Source organism: Megalops cyprinoides, chromosome 25, assembly GCF_013368585.1.
Source record: "Megalops cyprinoides isolate fMegCyp1 chromosome 25, fMegCyp1.pri, whole genome shotgun sequence".
NCBI classification, from domain to species: Eukaryota; Metazoa; Chordata; class Actinopteri; order Elopiformes; family Megalopidae; genus Megalops; species Megalops cyprinoides.
In genome coordinates, this window is record NC_050607.1 from 11,232,524 (window position 1) to 11,257,077 (window position 24,554).

The 24,554-nt window shown below is 46.9% G+C and overlaps 1 protein-coding gene across 1 annotated transcript; it reads right to left on the bottom strand.

Annotated features, from left to right (window-relative positions):
• Window positions 1–437: 437 nt before the first annotated feature.
• On the bottom strand, window positions 438–19,685 carry LOC118771701 (beta-1,4-N-acetylgalactosaminyltransferase 3-like). Its single transcript, XM_036519709.1, has 19 exons — window positions 19,644–19,685; window positions 19,117–19,185; window positions 17,275–17,370; window positions 15,477–15,567; window positions 13,505–13,605; window positions 12,647–12,714; window positions 11,315–11,393; window positions 10,278–10,344; window positions 8,792–8,935; window positions 8,486–8,595; window positions 7,889–7,989; window positions 7,049–7,131; window positions 4,940–6,026; window positions 4,151–4,437; window positions 3,517–3,670; window positions 2,691–2,763; window positions 1,764–1,917; window positions 1,364–1,490; window positions 438–1,159 (listed from the first exon to the last, which is right to left on the bottom strand). Exons 1-19 carry the CDS (start codon window positions 19,683–19,685, stop codon window positions 1,051–1,053), a joined length of 3,042 nt encoding a protein of 1,013 aa, XP_036375602.1. The 3' UTR covers window positions 438–1,050.
• Between the last annotated feature and the right edge of the window lie 4,869 nt (window positions 19,686–24,554).

The window sequence follows — 24,554 nt, forward strand, 5'->3', positions numbered from 1 at the left end:
ATGCAGGCATGCCGGTCGCCCGCCCTCTTCCCGTTCACCCCAGTGCAGCAGCAGCAGCAGCAGCACAAAAAGGCAGAAAAGCCACAGGCTGAAAACAGAAATGCTCTTTTTGCCCTTTTCAATAACAAGCCCCTTTCACCAACCCCCTAGTTAAAGGCCAGGTGCAAACCCAACTGAAGTTATGTGCAAAGGTACTTCTGTTGATGAGAAACACGCATCTGCCTGAGCACACCCAATTTAAATATTTTAAATGTTTAAATGTTTTAAAAATGTTTTTCCCCCAGATACAGTTTTCTCAGCACCTTATCAATCACTAATTTAGCTCACAAAATGGTTTTCCATTTACTCTACTAAATGTCTTCTAGCATAATTATCTCCTGTCAGGGCAGGAGCTTCCATCAGCATGAATACATTAGTTTGCAACAGCACTCAGTTCATTTTAGACACGTGCAATATTTGAAATATTTCAACCAATCACTATCCTCCACTTCATACCGCATGTGGGATAAAACAGCCCCTGGTTCTCTGTCAGGTTCACTGCTTCTTCCATTATAACAGTTGTCTGACAGTGAGTGGCTTGCCTACACTTTCAACACTGATCTGAAACCCCTCAAAATAAAACCACAAAAATACCTGACTGTGTCAGAGCATGTGCAAATTCACAAGGGGCTTCAATAAAAAAAATTAAAAAGCTTGTCATGGGTTTTCCCACATCTTTTGTCAGTATGACAATCACCACAGTTCTGTGGTGTGAGCTTAAAAACCCTAGCAGTGGGCTTATTGTTGTATTTAACCGATCTTCCACAGCTCTTGACTTGTTGCTGATGTGAAAGTGGGTTTCTGATGGATGCGAAGGCCCATGTGTCGTTATGGTCAGTAAATCTCACACCAGACTGTCAGAAGATCGAATAGCAGGGTCCTCCCCTCTTCCCAGAGTTCAGAGACCCTTCTGCCCCACCTTCTCTCATATACCCATCTCTGTCAACGGTGCCAGGAGGGAGGCCATGTGACCGAGACAATGGTGCCACAAGACTCTTTCCATTTCCAGAGTTATGTGGATTTGAGGGACTGCCTGTTCCACATGCCTCGTTTGGAGTGGTAGTGGTGCATGAAGTTCCTGAGGTGAATCCGCTCCACTTCAAGGCCGGCCTGGAGAATTCTGGGAAGAGAGGGAAAAAGCAAAAGCACGGTTTATCCATTAAAGGTTCCCAGGTGATACTTGTGTTTTAGGGATTGATGGACAGTATATGGGCGTGCTGGTAAAACCTTACCACAGAAAGATGAGCTTCCTAGGGCTACAGCCAAAAAAATCCCTCATATCTAGCTAAGGCTAGCAAAATACAGCAAAATACTCCCACCAGACCTGTCCAGCAGCTCCCAGTCTTCCCCGCCCCAGCGGTCCTTGAAATCCTTGGTGTTCATCCCGCCGGCAGCGTCCAGGTCAGACTTGTAGATCCCCAGCAGGCCGAAGCCGTTGACTTCCCAGAAACCTGCAGCAAACAGAGTGGATGTCGAGCTGTCATCTCCAGCCATGCGAAACACGGTAAGGTTCCAGTAAAGCCCTACATTTCAGCCAGCAGGGAAGCAGAAGTGTGATAGAGATATTTACAGCTAAAAGGGACAGTTTGTTGTGTGTATGTGTGTGTGCACTCATGTGTGTGTTTATATGTGTATATGCATGCCTGTGTGTGTGTGTGTATGTGTGTGTGTGTGTGTGTGTGTGTGTGTGTGCGCGTTTGTGTTCGCTGCACAGGGAACTGTACCGTTGGGCTCCTGTGGCGTGGCTCCGCAGTTCAGTCTCATAACGATGGGGGCAAAGGCCATCTTGCCTTCCACACAGTGCTTGCGGATGCTGTCTATGATGGACATGGGGAAGTGGATGTGCAGGTCGCACAGAAACACGATGCTGTGGTCGTCCTGGGAAACACGCGCACACACAGAGCGGGTCAGAGCTAAGTCACTGTTAACCACAGTCCTTACGAACGCCTTATATATGCTTCACAGCACTATCATAACCTTTGTGCACATACCAATATTGGCGCCCATCCAGCAAAATGCCAACGTCAGGATTCCTCTTTAATTCTTTATGCGTGTAATGATATCATTGTTCCTGTTTACAAGAGTATGACCCAGATTTCTATACCATAAGTCAGTGTTTCTCAACCCTCTCCTGGAGGACCCCCTGCCCTGCATGTTTCAAATGATCAGTTTGTTATTAAGCAGCTTCAGGAGTTCATAACGAGTTGATCATTTGAATCAGCTGTGTTGGAGCAGGGAGAGATCTAAAACATGCAGGGCAGGGGGTCCTCCAGGAGAGGGTTGAGAAACACTGCCATAGGTGTCTTTCCCACCTGTGTTGTGCAGATTTACTATATGTAGAGATAGGTCAGTCATGTCTGTATGTGACTTCCACGTGATATTGTCCTGTATATGAACAGCTAAAACACTGTAAATAGGAAGTGACCGCCTCATCATAGTTTCCCTCCCCTTATATTACATCTTTACACAAAGCATTTAGGATCTCCTACATTTTCAAACAAAATATCTGAAAATTTTATTTGAATTTAAACAAATGCAAAAGCAGAGTTAGGCTGAGTGATATATGAATGGGTTTACGTGAGCAGGCTGTGAGTTTCTGAGGGAAACTGTCATGCTACGCCCCGAAAACGACACTCAGCGGTCGCACTTACAGCGATGCGGTCGATCCCAGCTTGGAGGCCCGCTGACCGCTCGAAGTTCCCACTCAGTTTCACGTACTGGTACCTGAGGGCCGAAACGTGGGCGGGGAGAGAGAGGCAACAGCGGTTCAACTTTAGCTGGCGGTATCATTCGGCCGACGGCGTGCGTGAGTGGGTGGAGGGGTCGGGGGACCGAGACGAGCCGCGAAAGGGAAGGGGGTGCCTTTGAAGGACGGGGCCGTGTGCGTGGGTGTCACGACAGGAGCGCGAGACGTGCCGCGAGCTGACAGCGCTCTGAAAGTCCTCTGTATTTATATCCCCTGTTTAATTCCCTCTGCTGAAGCAAGCCAGCAGCCCTGCTACTTTCTCTCCTCTGTCAGCACTGCGCGGGGGCGACCCCGTGCCCCTCAGACAGATGACAGCCTTGCAGACAGGACTCTCCTCTGAAGGGCCAAACTCTGACCGCGTAACGCCGCGCACGAGCATTCCATTCCAGCTGATGGGACTGTCTGACCGCAGGGTGAAGTCTACAATGTGCAGAGCTGACAGATACCAGGCAAAACACTCCATCAGCATTGCATCCACGCTCACAGAGGCTATCTGGAGATGGGAAAACTCTAGGTAATACTTTATGCTTGCTGACAAGGGCTGGCTGGTAAGAGGGTAAGCTAAAACCTGACAACCTGCGCTAAACAAACCAGTAAACCAGCATACAGACCGGAGATACTTTTTGGTTAAACTCTAAGAAATACTTTATCTATAGCCAACCTGGTCAGAACTGAACAAGGCTCACAGAGGCTACCTGAGTGAAGCTAGGCTAGCGCTGACAGTGCCTTACCTGGGCAAAGCCGAGGTCCTGAGCGCCTGCTCCACATCCATGTCTGTGCTGCTGTAGTCAGTGATGATGATGTTGAAGTTCCTGTCACCAGTGTCTTTGTACAGCTGCTCCATGTCCACAATGAACTGCTTGACCCATCGGGCCTGGTTCTTCACTGTGGAGACAGAGCAGGGACAAACCAGCTCCAATAACATCCTTTATATCTCATGACGCATGAAACTCTTTCTTTTTGCATGTTTTCCTTCCTAATCCTTCACTGCACTACTGAGGCTGGGGTGTAAACTATGTCACTACAGTGTAGTGGGCAGCAGTGCGGCAAAGAAGTAAGGAGCAGGACTTGTAAGCGAAAGCTTGCCAGTTCGATTCCCCACCGGGGCACTGCTGTTGTACCCTTAGGCAAGGTACTTAGCTCAGAATTGCCTCAGTAAACATCCAGCTGTATGTATGGGTAACATAAAAAATTGCAACCTGTGTAAGTCACTCTGGATTTGAGTGTCTGCTAAATGCCAATAATGTAATGTAATGTAATGTAATGTAATCTCAGCCAACGGGATCAACCCTCCTCTAGGTCACTATAGCCCACGTGAAAAGCATTGTGGGTAGTAGTCCTGCTCGTGACCCGTAAGCCCCTGACCTGGCACGATGAAGTGGACGGTGGCGGAGGGGTTCCAGGAGAAGCCCAGCGGGTTGCAAAGCAGAGGCTCCTGCGGGACGGCCTGCTCCCAGGGAGCCTTTCGGTGCACCTGCAGGCCCACGGGTCGGGAGGAACCGTGGCGCTGGAGCGCATAGATGTAGTGGGACAGGCGGACCCGGCCCCCGGCCCCGCCCAGCTCCCGCAGCTCCAGCTCCAGCAGGTAGCGGCTGCCCTGGGACCCGTCCAGCCGCTTCTCCACGTTCAGCACCCGCAGCAGGGAGAAACGCCTGGGGAGAGCAGAGGGTGCGGGACAAACAAGCCGTTAAGCTCAGAGCGTTTATCTGCATGGAGGTGGGTAATGTACACCATCATTTCATCAGCCAGACAGCATAACAGAATGAGAAAAATCAATACCATGCCCAACTGGCCTGATGCAATCATAGCTTCATTATATCACCACGTTTCATCTAAGTAGCACGCAATTAATCCACTGTCTCATCTCAGCCACTCAGTGACAGAGTACACGGGAAATTGAGGTGTCAAGGGACTTCCTGCAAGCTCATACACATGCAGGCATGCATGCAGACATGCGCACGTACACACCTACGTGCACACTAGAGTTGCACCAGAAAACTGTGGGGTGGCAGTGTAGCATAGTGGTTAAGATGCAGGACTCGTGACTGAAGGGTTACCAGTTCGATTGCCCACTTGGGCACTGCTGCTCTGGATAAGAGCGTCTGCTAAATGCCAATATTGTAATATAGTGAAATGTAATGTAAAGTGCATTACCCCGGGTGCTTCTGGTGCAGTTTCCTCACGAAGCCCTCCACCACGGCCACTGCGTCGGCGGGGCTCAGCTGCAGGTTGCCCGACACGTTGCAGTTGAGGTCGATCCAGTCCGAGCGCAGCGCGTGGAAGTCCAGCGGCTCCACGTCGAACGTCTGCTCCCAGTTCACGGCCTGGTCGAAGACAGGTGGGTTGGTGACCTCGTCCGCCCCCTGGCTGTCCTCGTCGTCCTCCGAATTCTCCTCCAGAGGCCACAAAGCGTCACCGCCGGCCTCGGGCGCAATGGTGGGCAGTGCGTCCGCCCCCCAGGGCTCCTCTACTCCCCCCATGCTCCGAGCTGTGGGAGTGACGTCTGCCTTTGGGGCCACTCTCACCTTGACCTTGTTTCCCTGGAGACCCTGCTCCCACTTAGCTGTCCAATGGCTGCGCTTGGCAGTGGTGGCCTTTTTGCCCACCTGAGGGGTAGTTATCTTTGCCCCCGAGTGCAGCTTCAAGCGATCCCCCTGCAGGACTGGGACTTTTAACTTTCGGAGGGGCATTGGAGCTGGGGTCGCAATGGAATGCAACGTTGCGTTTTGGAAGCCATTTGGCTTTTCCAAAGTTGCCTCTTCTGCAACAGCCACCAGGGGGCGCTCTGACCGACTAGTGTTCCTTCCAGGCGCTCCCTTTGACTTCATGGCCCCCACAGGTCCAGATGAATTCCTCTCCTGATAGAGGAGGCGGGGCTCAACAAGTTTGGACCCCGCTATTGGATCAGCTCTCTTTCCCGTGCTAGGTTTTTCACTGCTCTGTACTGTGATTGGTGGATCTTCCTTTTGGCGCGCATCAGGCTGCTGCTCCAGCAATGCCTGATGGTCTGGCTCATTGGCTTTTGCCTTCTTCCTCTTGCTCCTTGTCCTGCTGGTCAGGTCCACAGCAAAGAGCTTCCTCTTCCGTTTGAAGGTGTAGTCGTCGTAGTCATCGCCGTAGTCGGGCAGGCCATTGGACCTCCTTGTGGTCTCCCCTTCTCCCTTCACCGGTTTTGGCTCTTTCACTGAATCCTCGTACTGGAAGATCTCATCAAAAGACATGTTCTCCTTTAAGCCCACATCTGGAACCAGAGGAGAATTATTATTTGATTAGTGATCTTTCCTGGCAAAAATCATATACTTGCCTAAAGCCACTCAGAGTATTAGTAGATGCACTTCATCCAAATAAAAAAATATCATTCATAAATACATACTGTACACCAACTCAGGCAGAATGCTGCTTAGTTCTTGCAGTTTGCACTCAGTATTGTAGTCCCTAGTCCCTCGTGCAGTGTGTGTAGAGGTCACAATTACTTTCACTACCCTGGCACCGTTCACAACACTTCAAAAGCACTGTGATACTGTGGCAGCTGCGTACCACACCGACAATGGAACTGGCCTTCAAGTCAGAATGTCAAAGGTTCAAATCCCGCCTTGGAAATAGCTGTCATATCCTTGAGCAAAGCACTTCACCATAATCCAAATGTATAAACAGGTGATAAAATATACATCATGTGTACTTCTCCGGAAAGATTGGTTACTTAGCATATTAGTCAGAAAACGTATCATGAACAACACAAGTTATTCCGATGAAGGTCAATGAGGTTGTTGCACCTGATAAGATTGAGTTGCTCTGCTATCGATGGCACAGAACATCCTGTCTTACAATAAACCAAACTAAAGGAGTATCAAATTCACCTCTCTTAAACACTTGAACAGTGTCTCATCAGCTGCATTGGCCAGGCTAAAAGAGCACGGTGCATCGCTCTGATCACAGAAAGGAGGTGGGGAAGTAACAGGAAGGAATCTACCCTCATTAACACCGACGTGAACGTTCACTGGCATCCGGATATGCGCACAGCAATCTAAGGAATCCCAAGGAAAGAGCTGCAATGGAGATGTGCAATGGCAAGGCGAAGATGTGCCTGTCATTTCTGAACCCGAGCTGTAGGAGCTGTGTGATTTATTAGTGACCATCGGCAGCTCAGACCAATGCAGCTGTCAGGGCAGCAGACAACAGACCATTACAGCAACATGAGGCCATATGCTGTCAAACCCCTCACTCCCTGCTCACTCCGGTTATGTGGGGAGGGGACGACTCTACCTTGCTTGTTCCAGGATCTACCGTCCCTGTCAAATGCTTGATTTTCTGGGGCATCCATCTTCATGTATTTGAAAAACCCAAACCTGCCAAAAAAGTTTTGAAGAGTTTCATGATAAAGAAATAGATAAGAAAGGCTTGATAAATACTTTTAACTCACCATATTATAACTTTATTGTCCAAGCCCCCAGTTACCTTTCCAAAGTTACTTTTCAAAGTATATTCAGCTTATTAATAACTGCGCATCATTTCATGCACAAATGTAGAAAAAATGATTCTTTTATTGCATCTCAAATATCAATGTCAAATTCTGTATGCTGTGTGTGTGTACTCTAACTTTGAAACATTATTTGCATACATGTCTACATCTACATATTTCAATCCATAAATGTTGTTAAAGTAACATGAACTGGCTAAAATAATGGTGTTTTCTTGATGATATGGTTCAGAAATGATTTATCTCTTACAAAATACTGCCATCTTGAGGAGCAATGCAATATTACAATGCAGACATTAAGGTAGGTCTCTACGCAATGGCACAAGCAGGACAATGGTCCTAGAGCCAAATCTGTAAATTTAAGTTATGTTATATCCAATTGACTAATGTCATGAGAACGTTACAATCATTTAAATATACTCCAATATGCAAAGAATTTCCAAAAATACTTTGTGATGGACCTCTAACTATTGACATTACTGTGTTGACTTTCACTGATCAGCCTGTGGGGCACCAGCTGCAACTAACTGAACCTCTGAACTGAATTCTGTTTATTCTATGCCCAGTTTTTACTGTTTTGTTTGGTAGATACAGCACTGAGTGGGGTTGATCACAGGGCTCTTTACCTGTCTATGTAAAGCTGATTCTCTTGGTAGAAGCACTTGTTGTCATTCTCCATGTGGGTTAACCGTGTGTAGTCATTAGGGTAGATGTAGGACATGTGGACCTGTCAATCAAGGAGGAAACAAAAAAAAGTCAATCACCAGGTCACTCTGTACAGACATATCTGATGTAAACATGTCCTGAGGGCAACACACTGCAGTAAACCATGAGAAAGAACAGGGTATGACTTAAAACATCCCTCCAGAGAGAAATTGAGCACTAAGACAGTGGTAAATGGTTTGGGTTCTCAATAGACCGAGTATGCACTAGATACAGTCAGTAAAGTCTTCACTTGAAAGAGGAAGGGCTAAAGGAAGTCAGATAAGGCTGAGTCGCACTAAAGCCATCACAGGTACTCAGACACACTCCACATGTTAAGGACTGCACAGGCGTCCTCAGGATTATTAATTATCTGTGTGCAACAGTCAGCTGCAGCTTTAACACAGACTCTCTCAACACCCTGGTGAGCCTGTGTTAAATGCCTTGTGATGCTGCCCTGGAGTTTGCACGGAGTCTGGTCTGTTCTGAATGGCTGGGTCAGGCGGGCGGGTCACACTCACAAACTGCAGGCCCTGGTAGCGCAGCAGCGGGACGCCCTTAATGGTGTAGCTGGGCTTGTAGGCGCAGTCGGGCAGGACGTTGCGCAAAGTCGCCTCGTCCACAAGCGGAACTGCAGAGAGAAGAGCAATGAGGGTCAGGGCGTCTAGACGGCACCGGAAGCCAACAACCTCGGGAAAAAGGGGGAAGCGAAAATGGCTCGAGAGGAAGTTGGGACGGACAAAAACGCCCCATGCTTCACAACTCCCTTCTGCCGTAGAGAGCAGGAGAGAGGAAAGTAGAACTGGCCTGAAGGTGCAGTCACTCACTGCGGTAGGACGTGTCCCGGGGGTCTGCCTTCAGCATGTCCGCCCCATGAGGAGGGGTCCCGGGGCTCTCTCTGAGGGGTTCTGCATGACTGGCAGCTGTCTGAGGGATGTGAGAGACCTCACTCATCGTCAGGGCCGACTCGTCTGAAAACGCAACAAAATCGCGATGTCATCGATGCGCGCGGTAGGCCAAGTTCAGGAGTAATATACCCTGATCAATTGCCACCACTATCCTCAGTTCACTATACATACACCAGCCTGAGGCATGCCTTCAATCAAAGCCTCTGCAATCTGTTATATCTGAACGTCATGCTTCGCTGAGATGTTTTGCATGTAAATGGTGCATTACATCGCAGCACTGACTGTTTCGGGCTGGGGCGCTGTGTGTCAGCACCACTGAGCCATGTTGGAGGCAATGTGGCTCATAGGGCCAGAGCTTATCCCATGAAGCATATTATATTACAGTTTAACATTAACCATTAAGTCATAAAACCAGTCATGTTTGGATCAGGTTTATGATAATTAAACATAAGAAACTGTGGAACGGTCCTCGTGGACATTTCTGGGCCTAAAGGAGGAGGAGGGCTCTCTTCAAACTGGAGAAAGGGCTAAAAATACTACTTAAAGGCAATGGTTGCAGTTATTTGGGTTAGCCACGAAGCCCCGTTAAATGGGAAAATTATACTGTAATTAAGGCCATTCTGAGAGCCATGTTTTTATGCCAGGCCGAGGCACCCATGGCTCTGCATGAAGGCCACTCTTTATTTCTGTCTCTCAGTCACTTCATCACTGTCATTACGATTAAAAACATGTCATTTCGAAAAAAAAAAGAACTGATTCTTTGTCAAACATATAAACACAACTCAGGTCAAAAAATACCTTGCATTCAATTGCTAAACGAGGGTTCAATTAGTGTTTTTATCTCCAAAGACAGAGAGGTCTGAAAGCTTGTTTTTCAGGCTGATGTTCTGGGGCATGGTGTATACCAGGTAAAAAGCTTCTTCGGGGAAATATATTAAAAGGCACCAAGTGTTGTTCTATGGGAAAATGAAGGTAGTGTTGGGCTAGACATGCTGAGCTGAAATAATCAGCTTAATAAGGGCCATTGACTTGTAGGCTTGGTGCGCTGGTACGTTATGTTTAAAATGAATTACACACTCCACAGACAACTTTGCATGGGAATCTAAGACTGATACTGAAGACAAGTTACGACTGCTCTTTTATGAAATCACGCCTTTAATGACACATTCCAAAAATAATCATAAAAAACTCTGTAAACAAGCTCCTAACCTGTAAAAGAGGGGAAAGGACTGATGTGAACGCCTAATTATGCTTCATCACTTCACCTTAGGCTGGTGTGGATTTGTGACCTCCGCCTGAGGCAACTGTTCATTGTATCATACAGATTACAGTTTCCCAGAATTCCAAGCTGATTTTTCTGAGGTGCAGATAAAGTAAGCACACACCCACTGCTTCTGCAACTTACTCGTGTAGAGGGAGATGTATTTGGAACCGACGACCGTGAACCGATGACTGTCATGGACAAGCCGCCACTGCAGAGACAAAAATGTGGTTAACCTACCTCTCGCTTTTGTGAGTCTGCTATGTTCCAGAAGATTCAGCATAATCATACTGAGAGAATTACACTCAACAGTCTGTGACAATGTCTACAAGTGTTCTCTCAGTATGAATACTGCTTCCAGGAATGTGACCATTTTAGATGCTCTGCCATGAGCCACTTCTGGAAAGATCTCAACACCCAGGGCTTGATTTAAAACCGAGGAATGCCAGCCATGCAGTGTGGGTTTCAGAGGTTCTTCTCAACCCTCGACCCGCTTTTCATAGAAGCATCACTGCAATGGACCACTGTCACCACAACTGACATTTAAGGTTTTTCAGAAGTCAGTCACAGACGTCAATCATTATCACAGACAGTAGTCAAAAATATTTCTCTGGAACTTAAACGTGACATACAGTACACCCCTTTTAATTACTTGTGTGCGTACAGTGAGTATTCATTGTGTATGTGGAAATATGTTTTTATTAATTACAAAGAAGAATTACATTTTTAAACAATCTTCATGCTTATGTTATGCAATTATACTCCTTATGTTCTCACATAAAGTTATCACCTTTTTTATTTTTATTTATTATTATTATTAATTATTTATTAATATATCTAAAACACTCTTGCAGTCCTTGAAGTTCTCCCTCATAATGTCACAAATAAATATTTTACAGAAACCCTGTGTCAGCAATCCAAAGGGCCACTTGAATATTTTACAGGGGTGTTAGAGGAGGCAGCAAAGCCCCTTCTTCAATGAAAGGGAAGCATATTGAGATGGGGATTACAGGGCAGAGGTCTGGGTGTACAATGACTAACCAGCCATGGGCAACAGACCAGAAAGCCCACCAACTGAATTGTGCTACAGGAAACCAGGCGCTTTGGCATTGTGTAGCAATCAGTGAGTGGAGTCTGTCAATTCTGCTGTTCACTGCATGAGGTGGAGATAAAGCGCTCACCGCCACTTCCACGTGGTCCGTGCCTCTGTCGTTCTGCTTGTGGATGACCTCGAAGTAATAGCGCTTTTTTGAGCTTAGCCTGAGAGGGAAGGACAAACGACCAAACAACAGCAGGATTACAGGATGCAGCCACCTCTCACTGACTTCCACATGCTGTCCCACAATGCATCTCTCTCAGCACTGACGGACCCTGCCAGCTTTGCCAGTATTGTTCACTTCGACACATGGAAGTGCCAGATGTTTTGCCACATGTGTTTCACAGTGAGGGTACTGTGGTTTAGCTACCCTTCATCCTGCAATGGACCCTTCCAACCACTAGAGGGCATTTTAAATCTATACCTTAAAGCTGTAGAACTGGCTGATCAGTTGTTTCTGCCACCTCATTTCAACCACCTGTCACCTCATTTACCCCTGGTTAACATCCAGAAACACGTGTAAATATACAAGAGAATAGCCTCAAGCGCCAGTGTAATTTTGTTACTGAAGACAGCTTCCTTTGTCTTCCTCAAACCAACAGTTATTTTTTTCCAGCCCATCCCATTCAGACAAAGACAAGCAGGTGCCTGCTTACTTCCCCATCAGCTGGGATATTTTGCATGACAAGACAAACTTTAAGCACATCAAAAAAACTCAAACATCTTTCTATTGCTCAGTCTTTGAGGTATGGTTTTCCTTTACCTGGCACCATGCTTTGGTTACACTCCCACAGTAGCCAGACGTATCAGATAAAAAGGAACGGGATCTAAAAATACCCTACTCACTCTGCAGCTCCTCATCCCCTGCACTTACATGTGGCAACACACCAAATCTGGCACAAAACCAGCCTCTGAACAACCTCAGTGACCCATGGCGTGAACATCGGTTTATTCTAGCTTTATGAATTCATGAATGAACCCATTTTATATGGTGTCTTCTGGGGGATATCAAATTACTTTACAGAAATTTGTCTGGAGGGGGTATGTGTGCCGTCCATCAGGCCGGTGCACGGTGCGCATTTTGCATCGGGCCATTAACTATTTTTGGCGGAGAGGCAAGGATTTATTTAGCGAATTAAAATGTGGGGTGGTGAGATTGTGAATTTAGCCAAGACACACCCCCCCACTCTCTAATCGTTGAGATGAGCACCATGGGAACTTCAGACATCACATTGAGATGATACTTCTGTTTAAGGTCTCATCCAAAACGACAGATTTATTTAGCTGGTCTGCATGCTCCCAATCCAGTCCTCTCGCCCCACCTCCACGCCAGTTCACCCCCTGATACGACAAACCAATTATAGTGCTCATATTTGATGTGTTATTCAATCCTTTCGCACCAGATATGCCAACTTACTGGACTGGCTGGGATGTCTGACTGGCGTATTTCCCAAATTCCCCTGGGGCTGCCCATTCTGCGCCCGTCTGTAAGCGTAAAAAAAGACATATTAAAAAAGGGAACATTACAATGACTCAGGCAATCTTCTAGACAGCACAGGTTCACAATTACACCAGGAGGGTGAGAGGAGAGCCAGCACTAAGAGAAAACAATGCCTATCAAAAGAGCAGTCATTGGATAGATGCCAGAAAAAAGTCTATAGTGTACGGACTTTCATAATTCCATCTTATCTATACTGCCATTCTCTTTCCCACTAAAGACAAGCCAGACAGTTGTGGTCCAGTTGTGTAAGAATACCAAAGACCTGCCATTTCCTATTCCTGACAGCTTCACTCTGACCACAGTTCACATGAGAGGCTAATGGTTCTCTCACACTAACCCTAAAGAGAGGCCTCTCACAGGCATTCCAGGAAACACCCTCTGCTCAGCCACTGAGGTGAGATGACAAATGCCGAATGGATTCTTCATCTGGTTATTTTTGGTATGCAGACACACATGCGCACACACACACACACACACACACACACACACACACACACACACACTCAAACACACTCTCACACATACACTTACATACACACTTACACGTGGCATTATGCCTTTATACCTTTATACCTATTGCACATGCATTCCAGAAAAACGTTTCACAATGCACTTCATAGCTCCTAATCGTTGGATGGTGCAGTGAGATTATCAGGGCATACATTTGGAACAAACTATTTCAAAGCTTTCTAACGGAAAGCAGCAAAGTTGGGCTCTACAGAAGAGTAAGTGTAGGTGTAGTCTGCCCCCCCACCCCCCACCCCCAGTACCCACCTTTCCCAGCAGTGCCAGCAGTCGCAGGTTGAGGGGACTGTCATCCAGACTCAGCCAGAACTCGGAGTTGTCATCTGAGGCCACAGCGAACAGGTACTCCCCTGGGCCACAGAAGCATGGAGCAGCATTGGTCACAGAGTATTTAGGTCTCATGCATGCTGGCTCTCTTCATTTTCACCTTTAAATTTAGACAGGGCTCATTCTGCTCTGAAAGCCCCAGAACAAGGACCTTTTTTAAAGCTTTCCCTTGCAACACAGATTCTCCATATCACATTTCCTGGTACAAAAGGTCATACCAAGAACCAGAATCTCAGCAGGCAGTCACATGGTCATATGGCTAACACCCATCAACCTGAAGGTCCATTTTAATGTCTGTTGAAATGGGGAGATGAGATCATAGTTGCAAAAAAAACATCCTTATGAAGTCAACCCCTCAAATGTGTAAAATATAAAAGGCTCCAAATAATTAATTTACAAAAAAAACCTGACATTCCTGACATTTGTGAAAAAGATCAAGTTCATCTATACAGTACGTACCCAGGGTGTCATTTTCGAACAAAAAACATCTCGCTGTCACTATTCAGAGCCTGTTAAATACTATATAGTTAATGTGACACCAGCATAACCTTTAAATCTCATGTCACGCTAAAAGGTTTCAGTGAATTAACGCCATATGATCATATGATCAATGCTCACTGGAAGCACTGTGGCACAAGGCCAGAGCCTTGTGGCATATGCATTTCCAGGGACTGGCGGTCGCTCATACATACAGCGAACAAAGAAGAGCCACATTTCAGAGGCGCCTGTGTGCAGTCAGCTCTGTTCACGTGTGGTCAGCTAGGGTTGTGCGCGGTCAGTGTGCAAGCATGATTGGCAGGTACAGAATGAGTCTCCCGGGGTCAGGCGAGTCCATGAACCAACACATACCCTATCACAGTATTGCAACAGTGGGGAGGGGGGTGGTGGGGGGACTCTCAATCAAACCACTAGCACACACCGTTTCTAACTTTGAGTTATGAATGTGTAGGAATCAACACTGTTCTACTTTTTTATGTGGGTTTGCTTTGTTAAGGACTAAGCTATACCACAACACCCTCCTGACCTGCAGTTACAATCTGCGACACTGCTTCATCTATGTGACATGATCTTTTGTTTATCAGATACTCGTAACCAGGGTGACTAACATACCTCACATTCTTACAATATTATCCAGTGAGCAATTTAGAGGGTCAAGGGTACAACAGTGATCTCCTAGTTTGGATTTGAACCTGCAGATTTTTTGGTTAGAAACCCTGCAAACAGAACCAAGCTGGTGGAAGAAGACTGCCTTCCTCATTTCTGTTGTCAGTTGAATTAGGCATCATTTGTTGCATCTTATTTTAGGCGTCTGTTCAATCCAAGTGGATGCTAACAAAGCCTCTGATATTTACTGTCATGCTGGGTCCACAAATTCATTCTGAATTATCACATAACAAGTATGGTTCCTCCCACACCTCCCACAACAGAGAATCAGTGCTGCTCCAGTGCTCTCCCAATGTCCCAACCATCTGAGAATTCAAATCCCAAGAGTGATTACACGCCCTTGGCATATTATTGAAAGCGGGAGCCCTGCTCGCTGACTAACATCACAGGTCAGGGTCTCATTCAGGTGTGGATTTCTATAATCCGAATGGTTAGCATGATAGCATACACCTCCCCTGTGCTGAAGCTCCCACAGTGAGAGCCTGGTCTGACACTGTTGCCCATTCAAGATGAATGGACACATTTATGCTCTGTTGTGCTGGAGGCTGCTCTGGATAAGAGCATCTAAATAAAGGTAAAGTACTGTAATGTAATGAGAGCGGAGCTGCCCGTGGTTTAGTGGTCAGACAGGAACGCTAACAATCGGAGCCGCCAGACAATGGAAGCTACACAGGATGAATTTCTGCCACCCTTCCCTTTACGGCGGCACCCAAGCAGAGTGGAAACTCACCGTCCATGTAGGGGTGGAGGTAGCCGAAGATCCTCAGGCCATAGTTGGTCCACCTGGGCGCCACAGCCAGTTTTTTCACCGTTGTTCGTGACTAGAACAGAAAGGAAGCAGCATTAGCGCATACTGGGGCTTTTCTCATTTGGTATGTTATTCTGTCTTCATAAGGCCTTTAGAGGATACTCAACACCTCAATGTGAACTGATATTGTCATATCATGGTAATAGTTTTAGACCTGTGAGGTCAACTTCTATCCACCTTCAAAGCAACAGTTCAACCCAGACTGATTTTAGGATTTAGTGTCGCTCGATGTTGGAGACAAGTCAAATATACTCAGGATTATGCGTTTCACAGTTCAATGCCCTGTGAGGGGTTACTGATATACGTGAGGAGGGAATCTAAAAATAACTGAATAAGAAAATCTAATTTGTGGATTTGTTTGTTTTAATATGTAGTTCTGTATCAACAAAACCTCATTCAGGTTCTTATAGAAACCAAAGCTGTGACCTTCGGCACATGCAAAGATTGAGTGAGTTAGCACAGAAATAACTCGTACCAGTTGACTTATAAAGTTTGCATTGCATAGCCCTTCAAAAAAAGATTTAAGAGACCCTAAAATACAATGCTTCGAAACCAAGAGATATTCACAGCAATCAGAATAATTTAGAAAAATGAACCAGCTTCTGGATCATTTGTGTTCTAATAAAACCATTATACACTACATACGTACTTGTTACACATATGATAGATGACATTCACTGGAAATTCGTTTACGGTAACCGCACACAAACGCTGCATCTCTGCTGGAGTGTGACCACAACCGCTGCTATACGGCTCATGTAGACTGCGTGATGTCACGCCAGTGTGGTGTCATCGATGGTGCAGTCGCCTGCGCTGCTGACGACGCGCAAATCTTACAGGAACAGGCAACCCCTCTGTCACGTCAGCTAGCCTCAACGGCCTGCTTCTATCTAAATCGAGCTCCTCTTCCCTGTTAAAGAAATGACTCCAACCACTTCAGACCGTTTTTGACTGGACACACTATTGTCTGCTCAGAACCTACAAAACACTGATTACAGGATTGGCATAAACTCTCCAATCAAGGGCCAGAAATCTCAGGCAGTTCCCATGATATGCACACCCACATTCTATATCTTTTGCAGATATCCAGATTATATATACATATCTGCGCACACAAGGGATAAAATCTGCAGAGACACTCTCTCAAGATGAGTCATGTAGTCTATCAGTCTACCGCTTTGTGGTCGGAAGGTTTCCGTTTGACAGGTGGAAGAGGGCACAGCAAGAGGTGATGAAGTGGTCGAAGCAGAAAGCTCTCTTTCTATCTTTCTCTCTCTCTTTGTAAACAGCAACATCTGCAGGCGCTTTCATCTCTTCCTGTGCAGACAATGGTAACGGCAATCTCCCACATCCTCTCACACCACAGTGACAGGCTGCTACTGTATACAAGAGACAGAGAGAGACTGCCGTAGCATTGCAGAGTGAAAGAGAGACTGCTATGGCATAACAGAGTGAGAGAGACTGCCACAGTGTAACAGAGTGAGAGTGTTTGCATATGTGTGTTTGTGTGTGTGTTTGTATGGATGGGTGCACATGTGAGTGTATATGTGTTTGTGGGTCTTTGTGTACAAGCGTCTGTGAACATGTCTGTGTATCGTGTGCACATGCAAGAGCATCAGTGAGCATTTGCGTGAGTGTGTATGCATACTGTATGTGTGTGTGCGCGAGCGTTCAGTTCCCCACAAGGGCTGGCATTAGACAGGACGGCAGATTCACTCACGTGAGGATAGAGGGGATAGTGGAGATTCTTGCGCAGGTGCAGAGTGGAGCTTCCACACCAGTCTTCAAAAATGTGCAAATTAGCCTGACCTTTATACTGCAGAGAGAGAGACAACATCTGATTAGCTTTTCACATGAGCATCTCAGTCAAATCGGCAATTCACCCTCAACTGGCTTTGAGACCGGCTTTCACTACAGCTCTGCATGCGAAGCGGTTTAGCAGTAGCATCCTCACTGAGCGAGCACCGGTGGATTGGTTGACCCCATTTCTTTTTAATATGTCAGTGTTAGTGGAATGAGGAGCTATGAAGAGTCAGCCCACACATACACACAGCAAATACAGTGGCTCATCGTTATACTTCCTGGCACTGCTGGCCACAGGGTACAACCACATCAAGTCAATGCCAGGGAAGGAGAGGCCAACAGAAACAATGCATTGTGGGACCGAGGAGGACTGCATAGCCGTACTGTTGCCTGCTCATAACGAAATGGAAAGAGCATTAAGTTGTTTGTCTTCTTACACGCAACAGGAAAAGGCTCTGGTATGCTACAGACGTGTGTGGTTTGGTGACCCCAAATGAGAAGGTTTAAAGGTCATCGCCTTAACCACACCAAAGGGGTCTGAAAACTCAAGAGAGGAAGCCCCTCCCCCATCAGACTGAAGAAGGTGGCCTTAATCGTTCATGTTGTTTTTTTCAACTTGTCTAGATTAGGGGTATGTCTGCTTTGAGCCCTCTGATTCGAGTATAAAGGTATGTCTTCATCCCCAGGTGCACAACCATGGTAAATTGCCTATACTAACAGTCCCACTCTGGTGTAAGAAAGAGGGAATAGAGAGGGGCTAGCCTTCCTAGGTGTGGGTCTCATCATCTGCCTGTCAGAGCCAGGACTTTGGAGCTGCGAACCGATCTGAGCACATCAGGCAAATAGGCTGAGGGTCATCATCTGGTCTCCTCAATCCAAACTGCACCACCAGCTTCCACCTGTAGGAGGCGCTGTGATTTTCCACTTCACCCTCCGTACTTCCTCTTTAGCATAGCCTCCACAGAGCACGTAGTGTCCGTTACCGTGGAGAGGCCCTGCAGTAATTCTCACGTGCTCCTGCTGTTAACCCCACCTCTGGTTAGCTGGGCTGTGGGGAGGGGCACCTCAGCTCCCTCAGCACAGAGCCCCGCTTACAGGTAGAATAGGCCAATCAAATGCTCTCAGAGAGATGCCCAGAAGACAACGCATAGGTGAAGCAAACACACCAGACAGTGCATGCTATGACTAATACATGGCACATTTCCTCCTCATATCACCATGTGATCTCCCTGCTGTTCCTCATTTGAAGTCCTGAAATAGACCTACTGTTTATACCAGCTTCAGGGGGGAATCAGGCTTCTGCCCATACTAGCTATACAATGGTGACAACAATCAGAGTCTGGTGGGTGACAGGTGGGAGTAAACGTAATACAGGAACACAAGAGAATGCACTGTGGCAGTGCAAACAAATCCGGGGGGGATCCAGCAAACCCCTGCACAGGGCCGAAAACCTTGACCCTGTCCATTCCGGTGCTCCGTCCCAAAGAGGAAGCAGGACCTCCACCAGCTGATGCGAATTCCAGCCGAGGCCCCGTGTTGGAGAGGGCGGGGGGCTCCCGGGAGTTTCGCCCCCCCGGCTGCAAACGGCGGCGGGGCGGCCTGCCGCGGAGAGGGAGCGGACAACGCGGGTCCTGCCGGCCCACGCGGGACAGATGCGGCGTGATTTGCGAGCACCCCGGGGGCACGCAGGTTCCTGTGAGGTGAGGGGAGCGGAGCCGCACTTTGGGGGGGGGGGGGGGGGGGATGGGGGGCACCCTACCTCTGGCCTCCAGGGCTGCTGAGTGAACCGGGCCCGCCACGATCCACTCTCTCCATCCGCGCTGGGAGACTGCAGTCACAAACACACAGGCAGGCAGAGGGGGGGGTTAAACGTATCCAAACACTTTACACATCAGACTATTCAAACAAAGAGGCATGAGAGAGCCAAAGGAGGAACAGCAGCTGAAAGAGGGAGAGAGTAGGAGGGGGAAAAGGAGAATGGGAGAGAGACAGAGACAGAGAGGGGAATTAGAGACAGAGAGAGAGGGACAGAGAAGAGAATGCAAGAGGTAGGAGAGGAGGGGGAGACAAAGAAAGAGACAAGGATCAAAGGTGAAAGAGGGAGGGGAAAACAGAGCACACAGAAGAGAGAGAATGAGACAAGGAGAGAAAGAGAGAGAGAGAGAGAGAGAGACAGGTAGAGGGAGGGAGAGGAGACACTGACTGGCTATTTTAAAGTAAATTATTATTAAGCACACAGTTGCTTCAGCTTGGCTGTTGAAGCCACTTACAGTGCTATGGCTTTGCGGTTGTTAATGGCCCTGACGGTCTTGAGGCACAGTAGTACATTAAGCAATGTTGCCACACTGGTCAGTTTCAGGAAAGTGTTCGCTTTCAGTGTTATTCACTCACTCTCCTCCTGCTCCTCACCTTGCCTGCTGCAGGTCTGTTTGGGGAATTCGCCTCATTACCGCTGAATTCTGCAATTCAAGACAGAAAGAAAACCAGCTCACTAAAAACAGAAACAGTTCAGTTTTATCCCTGTTTGCCAAGAGCAAATAGCCTGAATGCACACAAGCCTCGGTAAGCAGCAGACGATGAGCAAATGGTGGTGACTGAGCTGTGAACAATAAGGAGGAGGACTGCACTGTTCGTCATGAAGAAACCATTAGCCGCATTCTGCCTCCTGACTTGACACCAAATGCACTACATTTATGCCCTGTTTTAGTCATTCTTCTTATGACAGGAGAAGCCACAGATCTGCCTGCCAATACTTTTGTCAGGACAAGTTATAGACCTGTGCAAATGGGGAGTATCATTATTTTAGAGTGATGGTTATGGATACATAAGGTTGCTGTTTCAAATCCCACTTGACCAATGTTCATTATTCAAATGGCCAAAGGAAGTACCCAGTTGTACAATGTCAAATTTAAGCTAAGCTAGTAGCATGTATGTATCTGCTATGCAAATAGGCAACATAACATGGCATTTTCATTTTCACAGGGTACCTTTGAAAAGTGTGTTTTTTTTAATTAAAGCACACATTACCACACAGGACAGGGGCATAAAACATACATATTGAGGTCACTGCATCCTGCTTTGCCGAGTCCCTGTGAGCAGATCTGTTCTGGTTTAGGGTTTCCTGCGCTGAGTGGCTTCCAGGAGAGAAGAGACCACATTAAGAGTCAGGAGAGGAGCTCAGATCAGCTATCGCACAGAGACGGCCACTTTCACTCCTGTAGGTCTCAGGGAAACCTATTAATCAGCCGCCCCGTGAAACAAATCGCGAACGTATTTCAGATTATGTAACCAGTGACTTGTTGATAAGCAATGAGGCAGAGAAGAGAGCAGTACTGTGGGTCTGAAGGAGTAGCCCTGCCATTCACAGCTACACTGGTTTAAAGTGAGAGGCCTCATCAGAACTTACAAGCAGAGACTGGACAGCTCTCAGGAAGTTAATGTAGACTGAAGAGCGGAATGCAGAGGAAGAATAACCTTCAAGCTGTAACGTCTAGTTTTGGTTTCCCACCTGCCACATAAGATATTTACATGTTTTCAACAAGCCTGTTGCCCTGCAGGCAATTTTTAGTAGGAGCAAATCAACCTGAACCAGCCCTTGCCCTGCAAATCAAATAACGGACTGCAGCTATGACCGGGGAAATTCAGCCGATCCTGTTACGGTTCACTTGATCAACTGAAATCAAAAAGGCACCAGATGGTTTCCTATCAGCTTAGGTGGTGCAGTGTTGTATTAAGCACAGTACATTGTTTACACTGAGTACACACACACACACACACACACACACACACAACTTGAGTAAATTGCTCTTTAGCCTGTAGTGTGGCCATTTTATTTTATTTTAGGCATGCTATATATTTTTCTGTATGGCTCTATTCGGTAAATATGACAATATAACTGCAATTTTCCTTTTTATTTCAACTTCAGAAGAATTACATTTGTAATGAGTTCAACTTGAACAGTCTGTTAATTCATGTCTTTTTTGGCAAGGCTTCTCCTCTGACATGTTTGTGGTTTGGACATACCACACAAACACTTTACCACATAGCTTTCATGTTTCCCTCTGATCAAGCTTGCGCTCACTTGAAAAGAAAAGGGAGCTATGAGCACGTCTGCTCGTCTGCAAGTCTGAGCTTGCAGAATCTGCAAACTCAGAATAGAAACAGTCTGCTCTCATATTTAATGATTTGACAGAAAAGGGACAGCCATTTTTTTACCGTGTCATTTATTAACAAAGTAGTTTCAAAGGTGGACAAATGATAGAATGAAGGCCATCAATCCGTCCCAGAATGAGAAGATAACATGGTAGCTATCATATATATTGTGTTCCATCCTGGTTCAGAGGGCATTCAAATCACTATATGAATTGTTGAACATGGCTCCAAGGATAGAAGTTCTTCCTTCACAGGGCAAAAATAGAATATTTAATGCTTAAAATGAAACTCTTGTCAGGCCAATCATCAGAGGACTATAGGTGCCTCATTTTTACACTTCAACTGACAAGGTTGTGAACCAGTCAAATCATGTTTCATTTGCCATCCAAATAGGGTGACTTGCTTGCGTTTGCCATGCAGTTTTACCCCTTCACACAAGACTGGCTGTTACAGCAGTGTGTCATGACTGAGAACCTCAGCAGCCACATAACCAAGGTCCAAACGCCCGTCTCACACTCATTCCCAGTCACCCAGGTCAAACGGGCGCAACAGACCACCCACTAACACCTCAGCAGCACCCCAATCACCTTAGACACAGACTTAGGCGTGTCCGCAAACAGCAGCACATGGGAATAGGCCGCACACACCCTGCGGGATTTGCCTTTTCCCTTAAAGGCACACGCTATCCCAAACTTTCCCACAAGCCCCAGCCTCAGGGTGCTTCCGGCACACACGGGCCAATGTGAGGCAATGAGAACATGGCCGCCCTGACTCCAGGGAGCTGGGGGCGGAGATTAATTACAAGGGAGGGATTCAGGCCTGTCATTATCCCTAGTGCAGTGCCACCAGGGTGGAGGCTGTGGCTTCCAGGCCCAGGGCGCCAAGTGCAGGCCTTTACTGTGGCCCTGGGTCTGCCCCTGTGTTGGCTTTACCCTGCCCTGACCCCCTACAGGGTATTTATAGCAGATGAGCCCAGTGCGGAAAAAGTGGCCGGTATTTATATTCGTGAAGTAATCAGGTACCGTCTTCTCTCTTATTATTGGTGGAAATGCTACTGCTGAACCATTTTGCTCTTGTTGTTCTTAGCAGAAGCATGTGCAGAATGCTTCCACAAACGCTGACACTGCACTCAGTCTATAGACAACTGCGCTGTTTTCTCAGCGGCCCTGTGTTCTTCTGCATTACAGATTTCAACCAGATTGCAAAGCAATCAGTAAAATCTCAAGTTTCATTGCAGAAGAGCAGAGGGGACATCAGATAAACAATGATGATCTAGCAGAAGTTTCGGCTATCTCAGTTTCCACGGTGACCAACCAAGTTCTCTCATGCTGTAAGAGGTCCATATTTAAAGGCACTGACCTGCATGTTGAGACTGAATCTTTCATTAAAATTTAAGGAGGTGTACACAAACTCACATTGAAATGGAAAAGACTAACCACTGCGGGGTACGATTACAGTCCAGACAGTTTAGGTCAAGTCAATGTCTGCTTGGCAGAGGGTCAGACTACTGAATCATGCCTACTGATAGAAAAGAACAACCATGCACTGCATATTAATTTACAGGGAAACATTTCGCCAACACCTGGGCCAAATCAAGACAGATCTTAAAGTCCATTTCTACATGTTTTCAAATCTTCATATCTCAAAATCTTTTTTGAGAGTTTCCTGTGCATTTTATCATTTATCTAAAAGCTACTTCTTGTTTACTGTGTTCTCCTAAATGGACACCATTTTCCAACTTCCCAGCAATACCTAGTTTGTTTTAAAGATGAACAGAATGCCATATGCTGTACACAGAAACATTCAACTTAGAAGATAGGAGATGAGTCTCTTTGGACAGCACTGTCTAGAGAACTGAGTTCAGGTGTTCAGGTCTACCTCAGAGCAGGTTAGCCTTGCGGGGGCAGGCCCTTACTGTTAGGAAACCTGGAGAGTCAGGTAAACTTCAATGGCAATGCAACACCACTGCTGACACAGAGCCACACCCAGGCATGCTCACAAACACTGCAGCTCTTTAAGGAGACAGAGATCTTTTAATTGGATAAACTGGAGGGGAACTGAAACACCATTACCATTCCAAAATCCAGCCAGGCAGGTTCTTCTGCTGTGAACTGCAGTATTCCAACCCACAGATTCTGTCAATTTAGATAAGAGCAAAGCCCATATGGAAACAGTAGCTTTCTGCTGAGTCCGTTTATGTAAATGAACATTAGAGAGATACCCGTCAAAATGCCACAGTGGCTGTGCCACTGTTGCCGGATCTTTGCTGACCTACACCAGGGCTACAAACCGCTCAGAGAGGCTGCTCCAAAGCTAGACAGGGCTTGACGGCCACAGGCTTGACTGAAACGCAGTGACCATCTCTTCAGGCAGCAGCAGGTCTTTAGAAAAACAGGCTTGACAGTCAGCCTGAAAGCCTCCACGTTCCTCTCCAAAAAGCACAGATTGCACAGCTGCTGCGAAGCACACTCATCCCCATTATCATCCTGATGAGAGTCAGAACTGTTTGGACAGTTGTAAGGGTAATCCCTTCTGGATTACCCTTACAACTGTCTAAACAGGCTCCCTTTTTTCCTTTTTCCTCCCGAATTTTGGAACCATCCCATTAACGAATTGATGAGTGGCTGGCAGTGGGAGCACCACGGTGGGCATATAGAGTTGGCGGGCGGTGGGGGGGTGCACGGAGCCCCACCATTGGGTTACAGCAGTGATACTTTGCTGGCACAAATAGGCACCCACCACTTTAATATGGCCACTGTTGACAATGAGCCCAGAATCCCCCGCTACACCAACCACCAACTGTTTGCATGTGGTTCATGCCAGGGCTGCTTGCAAACAGAGGCCTGGCTCACTTCCTTCCTGCGCGCACAGCTGAGGAGCATGTGGCTGTGCTATAGCATGAGGATGTAAACAGCTGGCTAAACATCCACAGGAGTGGCCTGCCGCGGGATGGGAGCGGGACACTCGTGCCCTTGAGGGCCACAGAGCATGCTGGCCTTCACCCTCTCTCTCTGCTCTTAAAGGCTCAGTAATCATCATCACCCT

Excerpts from the sequence above, each read along its gene's own strand:
- LOC118771701 (XM_036519709.1), bottom strand. The coding sequence starts at position 19,685 with ATGTACTACTGTGCCTCAAGACCGTCAGGGCCATTAACAACC. Across the intron at positions 15,568-17,274 it reads ACTATCCCCTCTATCCTCAC|TCACGAACAACGGTGAAAAA; the intron begins GTGAGTGAATCT and ends TTTCTGTTCTAG. Across the intron at positions 4,438-4,939 it reads CTGCACCAGAAGCACCCGGG|GCGTTTCTCCCTGCTGCGGG; the intron begins GTAATGCACTTT and ends TGCTCTCCCCAG.